This window comes from Spodoptera frugiperda, chromosome 26 (genome assembly GCF_023101765.2).
Source record: "Spodoptera frugiperda isolate SF20-4 chromosome 26, AGI-APGP_CSIRO_Sfru_2.0, whole genome shotgun sequence".
In the NCBI taxonomy this organism is placed as follows: Eukaryota; Metazoa; Arthropoda; class Insecta; order Lepidoptera; family Noctuidae; genus Spodoptera; species Spodoptera frugiperda.
Window position 1 is genome coordinate 5,212,314 of NC_064237.1, and position 13,491 is coordinate 5,225,804.

General features: G+C 35.6%; 1 protein-coding gene and 1 long non-coding RNA gene across 2 annotated transcripts in view; one reads left to right on the top strand and one right to left on the bottom strand.

The window, feature by feature from the left end:
* Window positions 1-4,744: 4,744 nt before the first annotated feature.
* On the top strand, window positions 4,745-6,875 carry LOC118264431 (uncharacterized). The gene is made up of 2 exons (XM_035576929.2): window positions 4,745-5,172; window positions 5,340-6,875. Exons 1-2 carry the CDS (start codon window positions 4,820-4,822, stop codon window positions 5,410-5,412), a joined length of 426 nt encoding a protein of 141 aa, XP_035432822.2. The 5' UTR covers window positions 4,745-4,819; the 3' UTR covers window positions 5,413-6,875.
* Window positions 6,876-12,124: 5,249 nt separating this feature from the next.
* The window catches only part of LOC126912538 (uncharacterized), a 213,882-nt gene continuing 212,515 nt past the window's right edge, over window positions 12,125-13,491 (bottom strand). The window contains exon 3 of the long non-coding RNA XR_007707259.1: window positions 12,125-12,560. This is a non-coding gene — a long non-coding RNA (uncharacterized LOC126912538). The remainder of the gene's footprint in view (window positions 12,561-13,491) is intronic.

Below are 13,491 nucleotides of genomic sequence, written 5' to 3' on the forward strand. Positions count from 1 at the left end.
GTTTATTACAGGGTCGTCGACGGAGAGTGTCAGAGTGACGTGTGAGAACAACCTGTGCGGGGGTGGACATGTGCTGATTGATGATTCATACACGACGACAAGTCATTAAAGCTCTCTACACATTGAACGAACGATAGTGTCGTGATTCGCGTTCACTCACAAACACATTCTCATGTGGGAGAGCCATGCTTCAGCATGAATGGCCCGGCTCGACCGGAGTTACACCACGGCTTCTCAAGAATCCGGTGTGAAACAACGCTTGCATTGTATCACGTTGTGTGAGGGGGTAACTTCAAGATAAATACTCCCCGTTATTCGGAATGACCAGCAACGCAATTGGTGTTATGGGTGTCAATGGGTGACACTGATAGCTTACCATCAGGTTATCTGTCGAATCGTTTGTCGTCTTATACCAACCATAAAATAATACACTTGTTATACGTAACGGTTTGAGTCGCTATATGTAGAAATCACGACTGTTGACGACACGTCTCGCTCACGACAGGCTTTCAGTGTGATGCGGGCTTTAGGTTTTAGAATTTCTATTTATAGTTTCGATTCGTATAAAGTTTTACAGTGTATGTGAGATATTCATAATGTTTCTGGTTCTGATTTTTGTTTTAGGTGAACCTTCTAGGTGATATAAAAATATACCTATTAGGTATTAACATTACACTATCGGGTTTAATGTATCATCAAATTATTATTAGAAACAATAATAAAAAGAAGGTGGAAATCTGAGGTTCCCTGTATAAAATATGAGATGAAGTTAGTCAGTACTTGACTTCAGTCAGCTAACTTCTACTGTCATACAAACCCGACAAATATCATAAAAATTGCATTACACTACACTGCACAGCATCATAAATAAAATTTAGCTCTAAAAATTCAACTCTAAAAAGTAAAGCTCCGTTCAACAAAACTAATAACAAGTTTCAAAGTGACATGCTGGAGAAAAACATGAACCGTTCACACCTAGTTTGGTTGTGAACTGTATGCACTGTTCTGCCAACCTAACGAGATACGACGTTGCTTTTAGAGTTATTTCCCGGGGTTGCAGCGGGCTAAAGAAAAGACGTCATTATTTACGTAGATTGCCCTCCTTGTGAAGCGCATTGTTTATAAAAGAAAGTAGCTAGTAAACGTGCAAGAGAATACAGGTTGTGCCGAAATGTTTATGTTTCTTTTAATTAATCTTTTTTTTTTTATAGCCGGAATTGTTTCATTGATCTAATATTTGGCTAAGTCAAAGTTTAAAATACAAGCGTGTCTTTGTTGTGGTATTCCTTAAGTTGCAGGTGGCAAGGTACATGTGAAGTGGTACGTAATTCGATCCGTCCATTTTCATTATTTTGTCTACCGACACATTAAGTTGTGTAAACCTAAAAAAAATATAATTAAAGTAGGTATAGGAAATGTTTATGGTATTCACTATTGTAGTCGCTACGCCCGTAGCGGTTGTCAAAGCTTATCTAGCTACGCCGTAGCATGCTACGAAATTACTACGCTGCAAAACATTTTAGTAAATTGTATGGTCATTATAACCACTACCTACGTACACTTTTCCTTAAAGCATGATGACACTAACAGTTGTGTAAAGTTACAGTTTTTAATTGATTGTGTACATTAGGGTTTTACAAGTTGTATTTAAGTATTTCTTTATCAATAAAATAATTTTTCTATCCGATATAAGAATCAACTTCCCACCTTCTTCCCTACTCGGCCCTTAGACTAAAGGGAAACTCAAATTCATTAGCGAATAAATACCGCACATTTTCACCTACACCCGAAAATAGAACTCAGCACCCAAGTCACATCCGCGTACTTCTCTAATAACAAGAAACATTCCCAATATAATACGAATCAAACGGTAGGTAAGAATCCAATACAAAGTTTCCGAAGCAGTTTCATCCCGCATCTTTCATGTCCTCCACTAGAGATAGCGGCTATCGACAAAACGATAGATTGCGCTCCTTCCCGTCTATTGATTTTCGGTAGGTAAGAGGTAATATTTGCCGATTTTTGTTCGGACTCACAGTTGTGTAAGGATTGACCAGCCAGTCAATTCGGTTTCGGCTTTCAAGTCACTTCGAATTTGTCGGCTTCTATTTGTTGGGTTTTGTTTATTTCTGTTATTGGTGGTGTATCTCAAGGATTTTTTTTCAAAAAGAACCTTGACACCTCGAAGAGCTCTCTCTTCGAGGCACCTCTCCAGGAGCGTAAATTTTTTGTCTCTCGGTTTTTTTTTGAAGGGGGAAAATCATTCTATGACTTCTCCCGCCTTGGGCGAGGCGAGAGGGAGTGTCATACTCTTACTGACTAAAAACCACCCCGTTCCTTCTCCTGCTTTTCGAGCCGGAGCCCCGGTAAACCCGCTAGGTAGTCCGCAGTCCGTATCAGGCATCAGCCCTACTGGGCCCCATCTGAAAGTTAATATTAACAGCTATTTTTACAAATATTCTACCAAAAAATTCGTTAATTAAGACATTTATCTTTCTACAACATTCAGCGAAAAAAATAAACTCTCCAAACATTATCCTTCCTAATTAAACCCCATAACACGAGTTTTCTTAAGAATAATGGTATCGGTTTCCGTTTCGGCCGCTGATTTTAATCTCGGCGAAGACCGATCCCCTTGAATCTTAGGTAAGACATGTAAGTCGCCGTCCCGGGATACTCTTTAGATAACGAGCGAAGTTCCACCTAAAGATCTTGTAAATGTTCCTTCGCCGCAGCCAGAATTCGTAATTCAACTTCCATTTTGCAAGGACCCATAAAAATAATGTTTTATAGAAGACGGTGATAAGGCACTCCACTTAGTTGTTTACTGCTCCTAGATTGCTGTTTTATTAAGACTTAGCTGACAAACAAACGGACCAGGATATTTTGTAGATACCTAGACTTTAAGAAATCTAGAAGGAGAAATGGCGGTTTCGACGCTAACATTTGTTAAGTATAATCCAAGAGAAAGATGGTCTGCAACGTCGATTGTCGTTTTCGACTTCGGTTTGTCTTGAGTCAAAAACCAAATCGTTTTAGTATTTAGTAAAATATCTTTAATTGACTGCATGGTTGGTGCAGTGGCATGGCTACAGCTAGCCGAATAAACAATGGGTTTAGTTCTCCCATAGAACAATAATTTTTATTTTACCTTACTTCGGTACATTGTTGATAACTTTCACAAGAATTATGACGTACCTACAAGACAGACTTATAAATGAAAGCACAGTAGCAAGATAAAATTATAACATAATTCTCAGAAACTTAAAACTGAAAATGTCTCCAAACATCTGAAGCGAAGCGTAAATGCGGTGTTCATTAGAATTCAAACAATCTTTCACGTTAACATTCAACTAACATACATTTAAACACGTAGAAGCAGTCTCCGTATATTTAGTAAAGTCAACAGTTCCAAACGCTCGCTTAAAAGAGAAGACGTGAGCCAACGTAACGAGGAGTCCAACCAAAAACCGAAAGCGAGGTGACCTCCCTCAGGTACAAGAAAAGGGAGGTACTCACAGACCATTAACTGGTCACTAGTCACAGTGACCCGCCAAAACTGCACTTATAGAGCTGTTTCAGCGTCTCGTAAAATGTAATGTCTTTCAAAAGGTATTTGGCTCCACATTTTTGTCGATATGCGAATTTGATTGGAACTTTGTTAGAAGGATTTTAGCGAGGATCTTAGAATATGTTTCACCGTGTGTGTGAAACGTTTATGAGGTAGGTTATCGTGATTTATGTTGTGAGATATTAAGTTTATTTTCAAAATATAAGGGTGTTTTAACTATTGTACTGTAAGCAAATTAACTTTATATTACGAACACCACATTGCGCCGTATAACACAAAATATGAACTACATCAATAGAACATTGAACAGTCGTAGTATAAACATTAAGGATTTATTTCTATACTAGGTTCACTGGAAGATATTCTTTTGGGAACCAAAACTAGGATTGCAAAGAAACGGACCCGTATATGTGTATAATAACAATGTTATAAATCGCGCGGTTTGAATTTCATATTACACTATTTTCGAGGGCGTATTCCGGTCACAGTCGAGTAAGTTCAGTCTCTTTACGGCGATACATTTATATCCATTTATTTGGCGAATATCCCTCGCTGTGAGCTACCAACGACGGAACGAACGGATGGGTACGTTTCTATTGCCTTTGAGATATTTCATTGACTTTTACAAATGCGAATGCCTGAGTGTCATTGGGATCGAATCTTGGTGTAGAATAAATTGCGTCCATAACATTGAATTCGCCCTTTTGTAGGGATATGTTATAGCGAATAGGAGCAATGTTTCTGACCGTCTGACGTTTATATGTGTTTGTCTTTATTTTGTTTCGATTTTCTGACTTTAATTCGACACTTTGTTTTAGGTATCACCCTCTCGTAAATATTGCCATTACAAAATTTTGAATTAATTATAATTTTACACGGTCTTGAATTGCGATAAATATGTAAGTATATTAAAATGCCAAGTAATCCCAATGTTAGGAGGGCGTTACCAGGTCGGCCACAGTCGGCCAGCGGGTCGGTGACAGGGAAAGGGTCGACCTACGAAGCCGGAGGCGTGTTATCATGGTAATTATGACATCCCAAAAGAAACTCCCCACATCTAGCGGTAGTTTTTACGACTGCCCCAACTCTTTACGATGACATTTGCAGATAAGACTCGGAAATTGTGTTTTTATTGAAATTTCACGGATTCACATCAACTAAGATAAGATTGATTCAATCTCTCAGTAGCTGTCATTGAAGTTTAGCATTTGAAGACGAATTGTTAAGCCAAATCATTTATTATGAACAATGAGGAACTGTTTTGTTCTGGAAGTGATACTGTTATATTTAATTTCGTTTGTTAAATTGGATAATAATTTTGTATTCAAACTGAAAGATGCGCCACAACTTTACAAAGATTTCACTAAGAGATATCATCGGACGTTCGCAAGTGAATACGACTACAACCAGAGATATTTGAATTTCATTCAAACTTTGAGGTACATAAATAGTATAAATGCACAAACATTCACCCAGCAGAAGGTTTTACCGAATCAATTTGCTGATTATTCTGATGATGAGAGAAGAGATTATCTAAGAAAAACAGCGAAGCGCATAGACCCTGAACTAAGAATGATATTGAGGATGAATGAAAACCCTGAGTAAGTAACATCTATGTTAATGCCAGTATTACACACTTATTTTTGTAAAATAGACTTAATTCAGTAATTCCACAGTCCAATATCCAATACAAATGCTTTGATATTAAATCTAGATAAATAAGTATTCACTTTCAACAAACGAACATACATTATTATATTTTCCTCAGGGAAAGCAAGGAAGACATGTTTCGAACTCAGCAGACAGAAAGAACGGGATATGGTATACGTACATACGCGTAATAATTTGACAAAACAGTGCTACGAGTAACAAAGCAATGAAATGCATAAAAGTAATGAATAATATACAACAGGTCTCAGTATTTTTAATAATTTATTCGGTTGTGTGTGACAATGAGTCAACACTGAATGCGATTCCCTAAATACTCCTTCAAAGGCACAAGAAACTGGCAGCCATCCTCAAAGCGGTCGAATAAGTAACTGAAACACTGAGGCTGTAACAGAACTGTTCAATTCCTACCAAATTGTTCGGATTTCCGGCTAGATGAGAGTTCTCCCAAAGGGTTAAGCTAGTTTTGAACTTTATGTTTGTATTCAAGCGGCGAAGTTGTCATAAATATTGGAGCCTCTGCTTGTCTAACTGGCGAGAACTACATCAAACTGCTTTGTTGACGCAAAAGTTGGGGCAGCTCAATATCCTGTTCCTCGTAAAGTGGGCGATTATGAGGCCCCAAGTAATTGTTTACGATAATAGGACGATACTTCTTTCTACAACAAAATCGTAATCCTTAATGATTTCATTTTCGGTAAAAGCAACCCTTTCTTTGGATTGCCATTAAATTAATTCACTTTTAATCGGCCTCATGAACGCCAAATCCACGAAACGAGTAAAGAGATGTAAAATAAATAGGAGGTTATAACCGCATTTTATACTCATTTTCAATTTTCAATTTTAGAATTCCATAAAGTTTGGTAGCGAATACCAAAAAACGTTAAAATAATTTTGAATATGAAGCGTAAGAATTTAATAAAATATAATATATTTTTTAGTGTCTGATATAAATAATATTGGTAATATCCGAAAAGGCGAGATATAAAAGTTTTAAGCTTTCTTTTGTTCCATTGGACACAGAGTAACATAATCCGCGTACGTTGGCTTGTCTGCGGTGTCTGATGCCTTTGAGAAATTGTCACGCCAAAGATTTAGCGGTCCTAAAGCCGTCTGTCTGCCGAGACAAACATTTTCAATAACCCCGACTAAATGAAGTGTGTGAAACTTTTATTTCTTTCAATCGCTTTATTTTAATGGTCAAAGGGATTGTCGGAAAGCCTGAAAGCATCGCGTAAATATTTGTGTAAAAATGAAACTCGGGGAATTATTTCATAAAGTAATTGGTGCTGTTTCGTGTATACCGTGTTCGTGATATATTCGCGCTTCATTGGGTTGTGTTGTTAAGCAATTTTAGTACACGCATCATATCAGAAATGTTAAATGATACGGAATACTTATTACGTACCCAGTAATAAAATTCTTTATATTTTCCTTCGAGGTATCGTGGTACACTTTTTTCACTAATTAGTATTCAGCTCTCTTTGGAGACCGATAACTAATTTGTAGGTACAAGAAAATTCTGTCTCACAGATGTACTGAGTATCTGGAATGTCATAATGTATAATTTATCAATTGAGTGTTATGGTATTATGTGTGACACTAGATATGATTTTTATCTTAAGAAATCTTTGGACCACTCTACAATTTCTTCTATGCCGTGTAGTTTAGGAACAATCTGGTTCATAGAAACTAATTTTGTTTTTTTTTACAAAACACCAAAAAAAGCTAAAAAAATAACAAAGCGATACCAATTCAATTACCAAACAGCTCACAACCTCACTTCAAAAAATACCAAAAAAAGAGACCTAACACCTAAAAAATTAAACTCAAAATTAGCTTATCCACTAACGTATTCAAATTTAATCCTAAAATGTTCCAGTTTACCAAAGTCTACGTGCACCAGCTACTCGATAACCGTTCGGTAACCATCGCTGTCTATTGAACGTGACTTTTTCCGCGGGAAGACAAAAGCAGCCCCCGATGCATTTTTCACAGGAATAGATTTTACGCGAGGAAAAATTTGCAAATTTTTACACCGACACGCGCGATGCGGCGACTTGAGTAATATTCGACACTTGATTACTTTGCTCATTTTATGCTTTCTGATATTCCGATCGCATATTGCTTTATAAGATTTATTGCGAAAGAATAGTGAAATATATCCTTGGTTATATTTCTTCATCTTGTTTCTGTATTACCAAGGGCGTACGAACAATGTGTCTAGATGTCAACCGTGCTTTCGTCCACAATCAGTGAGTTTGGACTGTCACTCGGAAAGAAGAATGAAGTTTTTGACTTAGCCTCCATCTGGGGCACCCATAAGTGACAATATTTATACATTGTACTGCTTCATATAGTTGGTAGTTGTTGTTGGTGGTGGTTCATATCTGACGGAACATGCGTTGCGTATTATCGGTCGCGTAACGCCAGAACAGACAAAATGTATAGAAAAACAGTTGACCGTTCACACTCAACCGATGATACGTCAGTACGACCGATGATACGCCTGACGTATTTTACGTCAGATATGAACCGATCCTTAAAACAAAAAAACCAAAACAAACGAAACCAGAAACATCCAAACACAAAAAGAATCGTTCCAAACAATAATCTTATTAAGTTCAAAAATCCAAGGTTTCCGTGATATAGCCAAAATAATATCGAGATTACCTTTAAAAGCCGAAAACGGATTGCGATTCTGCGTGGCTAATGTACTAAACTTTGACCTTCACGGGAGATAAATGCCAAACGTAATCCTGCTTGAAAATATCCCGGAGCTTCAAATGGGCAAAAGAATAACATAAATCGTAATAATATCTATAAATGTTATTTTTTCTCATCATACACGCTTGTGTAATGTCTGCAGGAATTGTCTTTTTGGGCTAGTTAATCTGAACTTATGTTTGGGTAGGTTTTTGGTTTGTGTTTCTAGGTCGGCTTTATGTTATTTTAAGTCATTTAAGGGTAACCACCTTAACTAATTACGAAAAACCCAAAGGACTTTTAAATAACGTATCATGGGTAAGTTTAATTTATTTGTGGCTAATATATTAAGCTATGACTTGGTAATCATATTATCTTGCCATGAGTTCATCATAAATTTTTACTCTTTTGCATTATTATGCACTAGGAAGCTTGCAATTGAACCCATATCTTTTCTTATTATGCCTGCACTCTTACCAGCCACTTCATGAAAAATATCGTGTGTGTTTAAAAACGGATCTAAAAGAGATGTGTTTTTCTTTACACAGTCTATTTGATGTTTGGTCAGTTATTGATAAACTTACCCTCTACACACAGGAGTCGGTATTTGCTTACATGTCGGTATGAAAGCGGTTTACCGCAGTTAATCAACGTCCATCAGAGAATATCGTATGTGAGAATATATAATACGTGCATACGTCTGTTTGTTAGCTCTCAATACTATCTCTTTTTGTACAGAAAAGTTTGTCATTCGGAAATTTTAATTATGCGTTTCATACACGTGAAAGATTTTTGAAAATAAATATTGTGTGGTATTGAATGCTTTCATTCACAGAAATATTAAAATGGAAACAAAAACACTACTTAATATTGAATGACAAAGAAATAAGTTTATTTGTATGGACATTATCATAATTAAATTTCTACTCGATAAACATATTCCATAATTACTCTGATAAATTGGAAATATTGATATTATAGCACTCCACAGCGTCCCATCGCAGCACTTAAAACAATCAATTAACACGCCATAACACTAGACACATCACAACATAACAGCAGCATATCGTTTGCGCGATAATTATAATTGAAATTAAATTAATTCCACGGAAACATTTTCCGATAATCTCGCGTTGAACCATAAAACGATTTAAAGCGCAATTTTGACTCAATTCATTTGCAACGAGTGTTCAGTAAAGTTCAATGTTGTATGAATGAATACGTCATCATAGTGTATAAAGAGGTGTATGGTGGTTCACAAAGAGGAATTTCTCTCGGTCCACATTAGCGGCGGTTTCCTGGAGCATCGAATAAATGTGGGCAATTTGCGAGAACGTTTATCACCTAAAGAAAAGTTCTGGCGACGTCTGTAACTGCCGTAATTCCGCGCCGAAATTCGAGGGTTAATCACGTTGGCCATACATCAACGCTTTATTTAATACGTGCAACTTTGTTTGGGACTTAGTTCACACCCGTCCGCTGGCCATTGTGTGATGTTTTTATAGCCGCTAGATATTATTTTGAGATCGCCATTGTTTGGCATAAATTATGGCCACTAGGCACACATAAATATGGAATTTGGAGCAGCCTGTTAAAATATTTTGTATTGGATACCGTTTTGTCAGGCATGTATTGATGCATGAGCCGCGGTTAATGGTTGGAAAACTCAAGCTTTTATGTTGCTACCACTTTAAATTATTTTATGGCAGAGACATATTATGACAGACAGATGAACAGTTGTAAAGGTTTATAACATTTTATGTGTACCATTAAAAAATAATTGGTAACACTTTTAAAACGACACATATACATATACTTCAACATATATGTATAACTAAGCTAACAAACAGCGACAGCATGTAAAACATAAACCAAGTTCTGTTCCAAGTCCAGCATTGAGTTGACGAACTCAAAATTTGGCTTTAAATTCAAGAAACAGAGCACTTAGTCCCAGTACTTACTATGTTGCGGCTGGTTGGGTAAACTGTCCTGGGTTTAACTTGTGTTACAGCTTTGGAAGGTGATTAAACAAGAAGTATCAGCATGTTTGTTAGTAAACTGTGTAACATCACTCGTTTTTATTACGAACTGAGTCGAGTCAAGCGGTCAAAGAGCTATCAGCTGGACAGCAGTTTATGTACCCGTTTGTCTTTTGGGGTGACTTTAAAATAAATTGTTGCTACTGTAAAGGATGGTGGCATAAGTAAGTTGAGCGTAATGATGATTGTTCGGAGAAAACTAACGAAAAATGAACACGTCTGGTGTTTAACATGAGATTTAAAGTCTTTGTTATCATTGTTTTGGTGTAAAAGACTGGAAGTTTTAAACTGTTTGGAAGCTGTGGGAGTGTAACATGTCGTCAAAACAACAATATTTTGTTAAAACCGCTGTGTATGTTAGTGTGATATGCACAGGTGCACGCATTCAATTACATAGTGACAAAAAACAAACGTCACAAATAGGTCCATTATAAAAAAAAAAACAAGTATCTACGAAATCTATTCTTTCTCTCGTGTAGTGGTTGCACTGGCACCTAAGTATATTGTTAGTACCTACACTTCAACGCAAGTTTCTCTACAAGAAACAACATCACAGGAGCTAAGTGAAAAAAAGGACTAAAATTGGATATCTTTGACCAGTCTCACGTTCGGTACGAGTGGAGGATTAAGTTGGAAAGTGAAAAATAATCTTGTTAGAAACCTCGTTGTTCGCGAGTGCCACCTCGAGTGCACCTGAAGATCTACGGAGTGTTACTGATCTTAACATTAACTTCATTTTATAATTGTTCCAAAAATGTAATGGAAGAAGGCTATTTAGTGTTGTGTAATTTCAACAAATATTAATATTTTTTAACCGACGACAAAAAAACTAACGTACGTTTGTATGTATGTATGTTTTTTGTGTGTGATTATCTTGCGTTGCGCTGAACCGATTTTGATGCGTTTTTCAGTATAGTATTTTTTAGACTTACGAGATTTTACGTATATGTAGCAAAATTGAAGGCGGAAATATTCCTTTAAAACGAACGATGATAATGGAAACAGTACGAAAATCAAAAGTCTAATGAAGCTCATTAGACTTTTGATTTTCGTTTTTTTGAGTTTAGCTAAACTACATATTAAATCGTATTAGCACTCTTCACTACACTCCAAAAATATGAATGAAACTGTCACGAAAACTTAGTCAAATCAGAATATGTACGACACAAAATAATTTATTTCATTTTGATTGAACATCGTAACTTAATTGTACAACATTAATCTCCTTAGTCTACAATCTCAATAAGTCTGTTATAACTTAATTTAAACCAACTAATAGATATTTATTACGAATTAATAACGTTAGTGAAATTCCTTTGTGTTTAACTACAGGGGAGTAAACACTCATCTTTGGTAATGAATTTACTGTAATCTATGTAATATGTTTGTACTTATAGTTATATTACAAGCTATAGGGGGAGGTAACACGTATCAATATGGCAGCTATTTGTTTATTACATAAAACATCCCAATATGGTACCTATGATAAAGGCATAAGGTGCACTTTTAATCGTATAATAATTGCAGTTTAAATAGATTTTCAAAATGTAATGGAGGTTTTTTATGGAATAGGGGGCAAACAAGCATATGGGTCACCTGATGGTAAGCGATGAGCTCCGCCCATGGACAGAGGTTACAGATTTACAGGTGCGTTGCCGGCCTTTTAAGAAGGAGTTTCTATCAATAATACTGTATATCTACTTCTACAGTATTCAACATACTTTCACACCATGTATTTTTATTGTAGGACACTCGGTATTACATTAGGCTTCCTTTTAGTCTAACTCATTAGGTACCAACTTCTCAAACACGCCTAAAGCAAAAGCAGAACCTAAAAATTTGACCTTTTTCACTAAAATTTTGTAAATGCGGCTTAATTTTCCGTAATAAAAGGACTCAATTACGTTTTGAACGTAATCATAATTCTTACTTAGTCAAGAAAAATACTGGAAAGGAATTGGCCTATATTGCTGACGCTTACTAAAAATCCAATAATGCTTTGATTGTCAAAAAATCAATGATTGGATTAGAGAAATAATTCTTTTGTGTCCGACATTTTGCAAATTCTTTAAGATCTTGTACGTAGGTAAAATAGGTATAATTATATTCAATACCATGTCAAGCGAAAAAATGTAGCACTAGCTTTTGCCCGCGACTTCGTTCGCGTGGAATAGTGACTTCCGGCAAATTTTTGGTTTTAACCACATAGTTCCCGATCTCGCGGGATCTCTTCAAAAATGAGATATGGAAGATATTCCAGGGAACTCTGCAAAAATCAACATAATGAGCTCTGCGTTTGAATTTAATAGATGTATACTCACTTAGGGCATTGAAAAAATAGTTTAAAAACGGACTTAAACTAACTTAAAACTAAAGAAAGCTACGAATTACGAATTTATAACAATTAAAAAAGAAACTTTATTACAACCTATCCTCTATGCTATAATAACCAAGCTTAAACTAAATAATTTAAAAGAAACGACTTAAATCTAATCTAATTAAAAAAAAAATTAGACTTACAATTTTATTAAAAAAACTAACTACAGTAACTACTAATAATCGATATCAAACTAAACCTACGTTAAATAGTTTAACCAAAAAACCAGGAAAACCCAACGAATAAACTTATTAATTGACAAATACAACGAAACCAATTTAGAATATACGAAACAGCAGGACCACTACAGACAAATAATCATACGACTGATAATACACTTTTTCTACGATAGTACCGAAGCGCTCGGCCGATACCCAACCAAATGAATGTAACGAAACCATAGCGCGATCTATTTCGATCCCAACGCCATCTATCGAGGATAAAGACAACTTGGATTATTTATTTATACTCCGTTCGGGCATTTTCTTTGTACTAAAAGTTTAATTATATTGATATTATTTTTTTCATACCTTTTTACTATTTATTTACTTTTTTCGATGAATTAAAACATTAACATGAACCGAAGTCGTGTAACGATCGACATAGAATTATCTATACTCCGTTAGAGCATTTTCTTTGTACTAAATGTTTTATTATATTGATATTATTTTTTTCATACCTTTTTACTATTAATTATTTACTTTTACGATAACGATCGACATAGAATTATTTATAAATAATTTATTTCTTATTTTTATTTTTTGATTTTTGAAATAAAAATATATCTATGTCCTTTCTAAGGTTCTAAACTATATCTGTACCAAATTTCAACCAAATCCGTCGAATAGTTGCGGAGATTAATGGTATAAGCATAGAATGTTCGACGTGATTCTTTAATTTGACATAACTTTTTTATTTATGAACCGATTGACATGAAACAAACACTAAATGTAAATTTAAGCATCCCACAATATATTCGTGAAAACCGCATCCAACTCGGATCAGCCGTTTCTGAGATTAGCGCGCACAGACGAACAGACAAACAGACAAACAGACAAACAGACAAACAGACAAACAGACAAACAGACAAACAGACAAACAGACAAACAGACAAAAAAAAAGTTAATTAC

What these genes read in the sequence shown, in the direction of transcription:
- LOC118264431 (XM_035576929.2), top strand. Translation starts at nt 4,820, where the DNA reads ATGAGGAACTGTTTTGTTCTGGAAGTGATACTGTTATATTTAATTTCG. An exon ending in AGGATGAATGAAAACCCTGA is followed by an intron (nt 5,173 to 5,339) that starts GTAAGTAACATC and finishes TATTTTCCTCAG; the next exon opens with GGAAAGCAAGGAAGACATGT.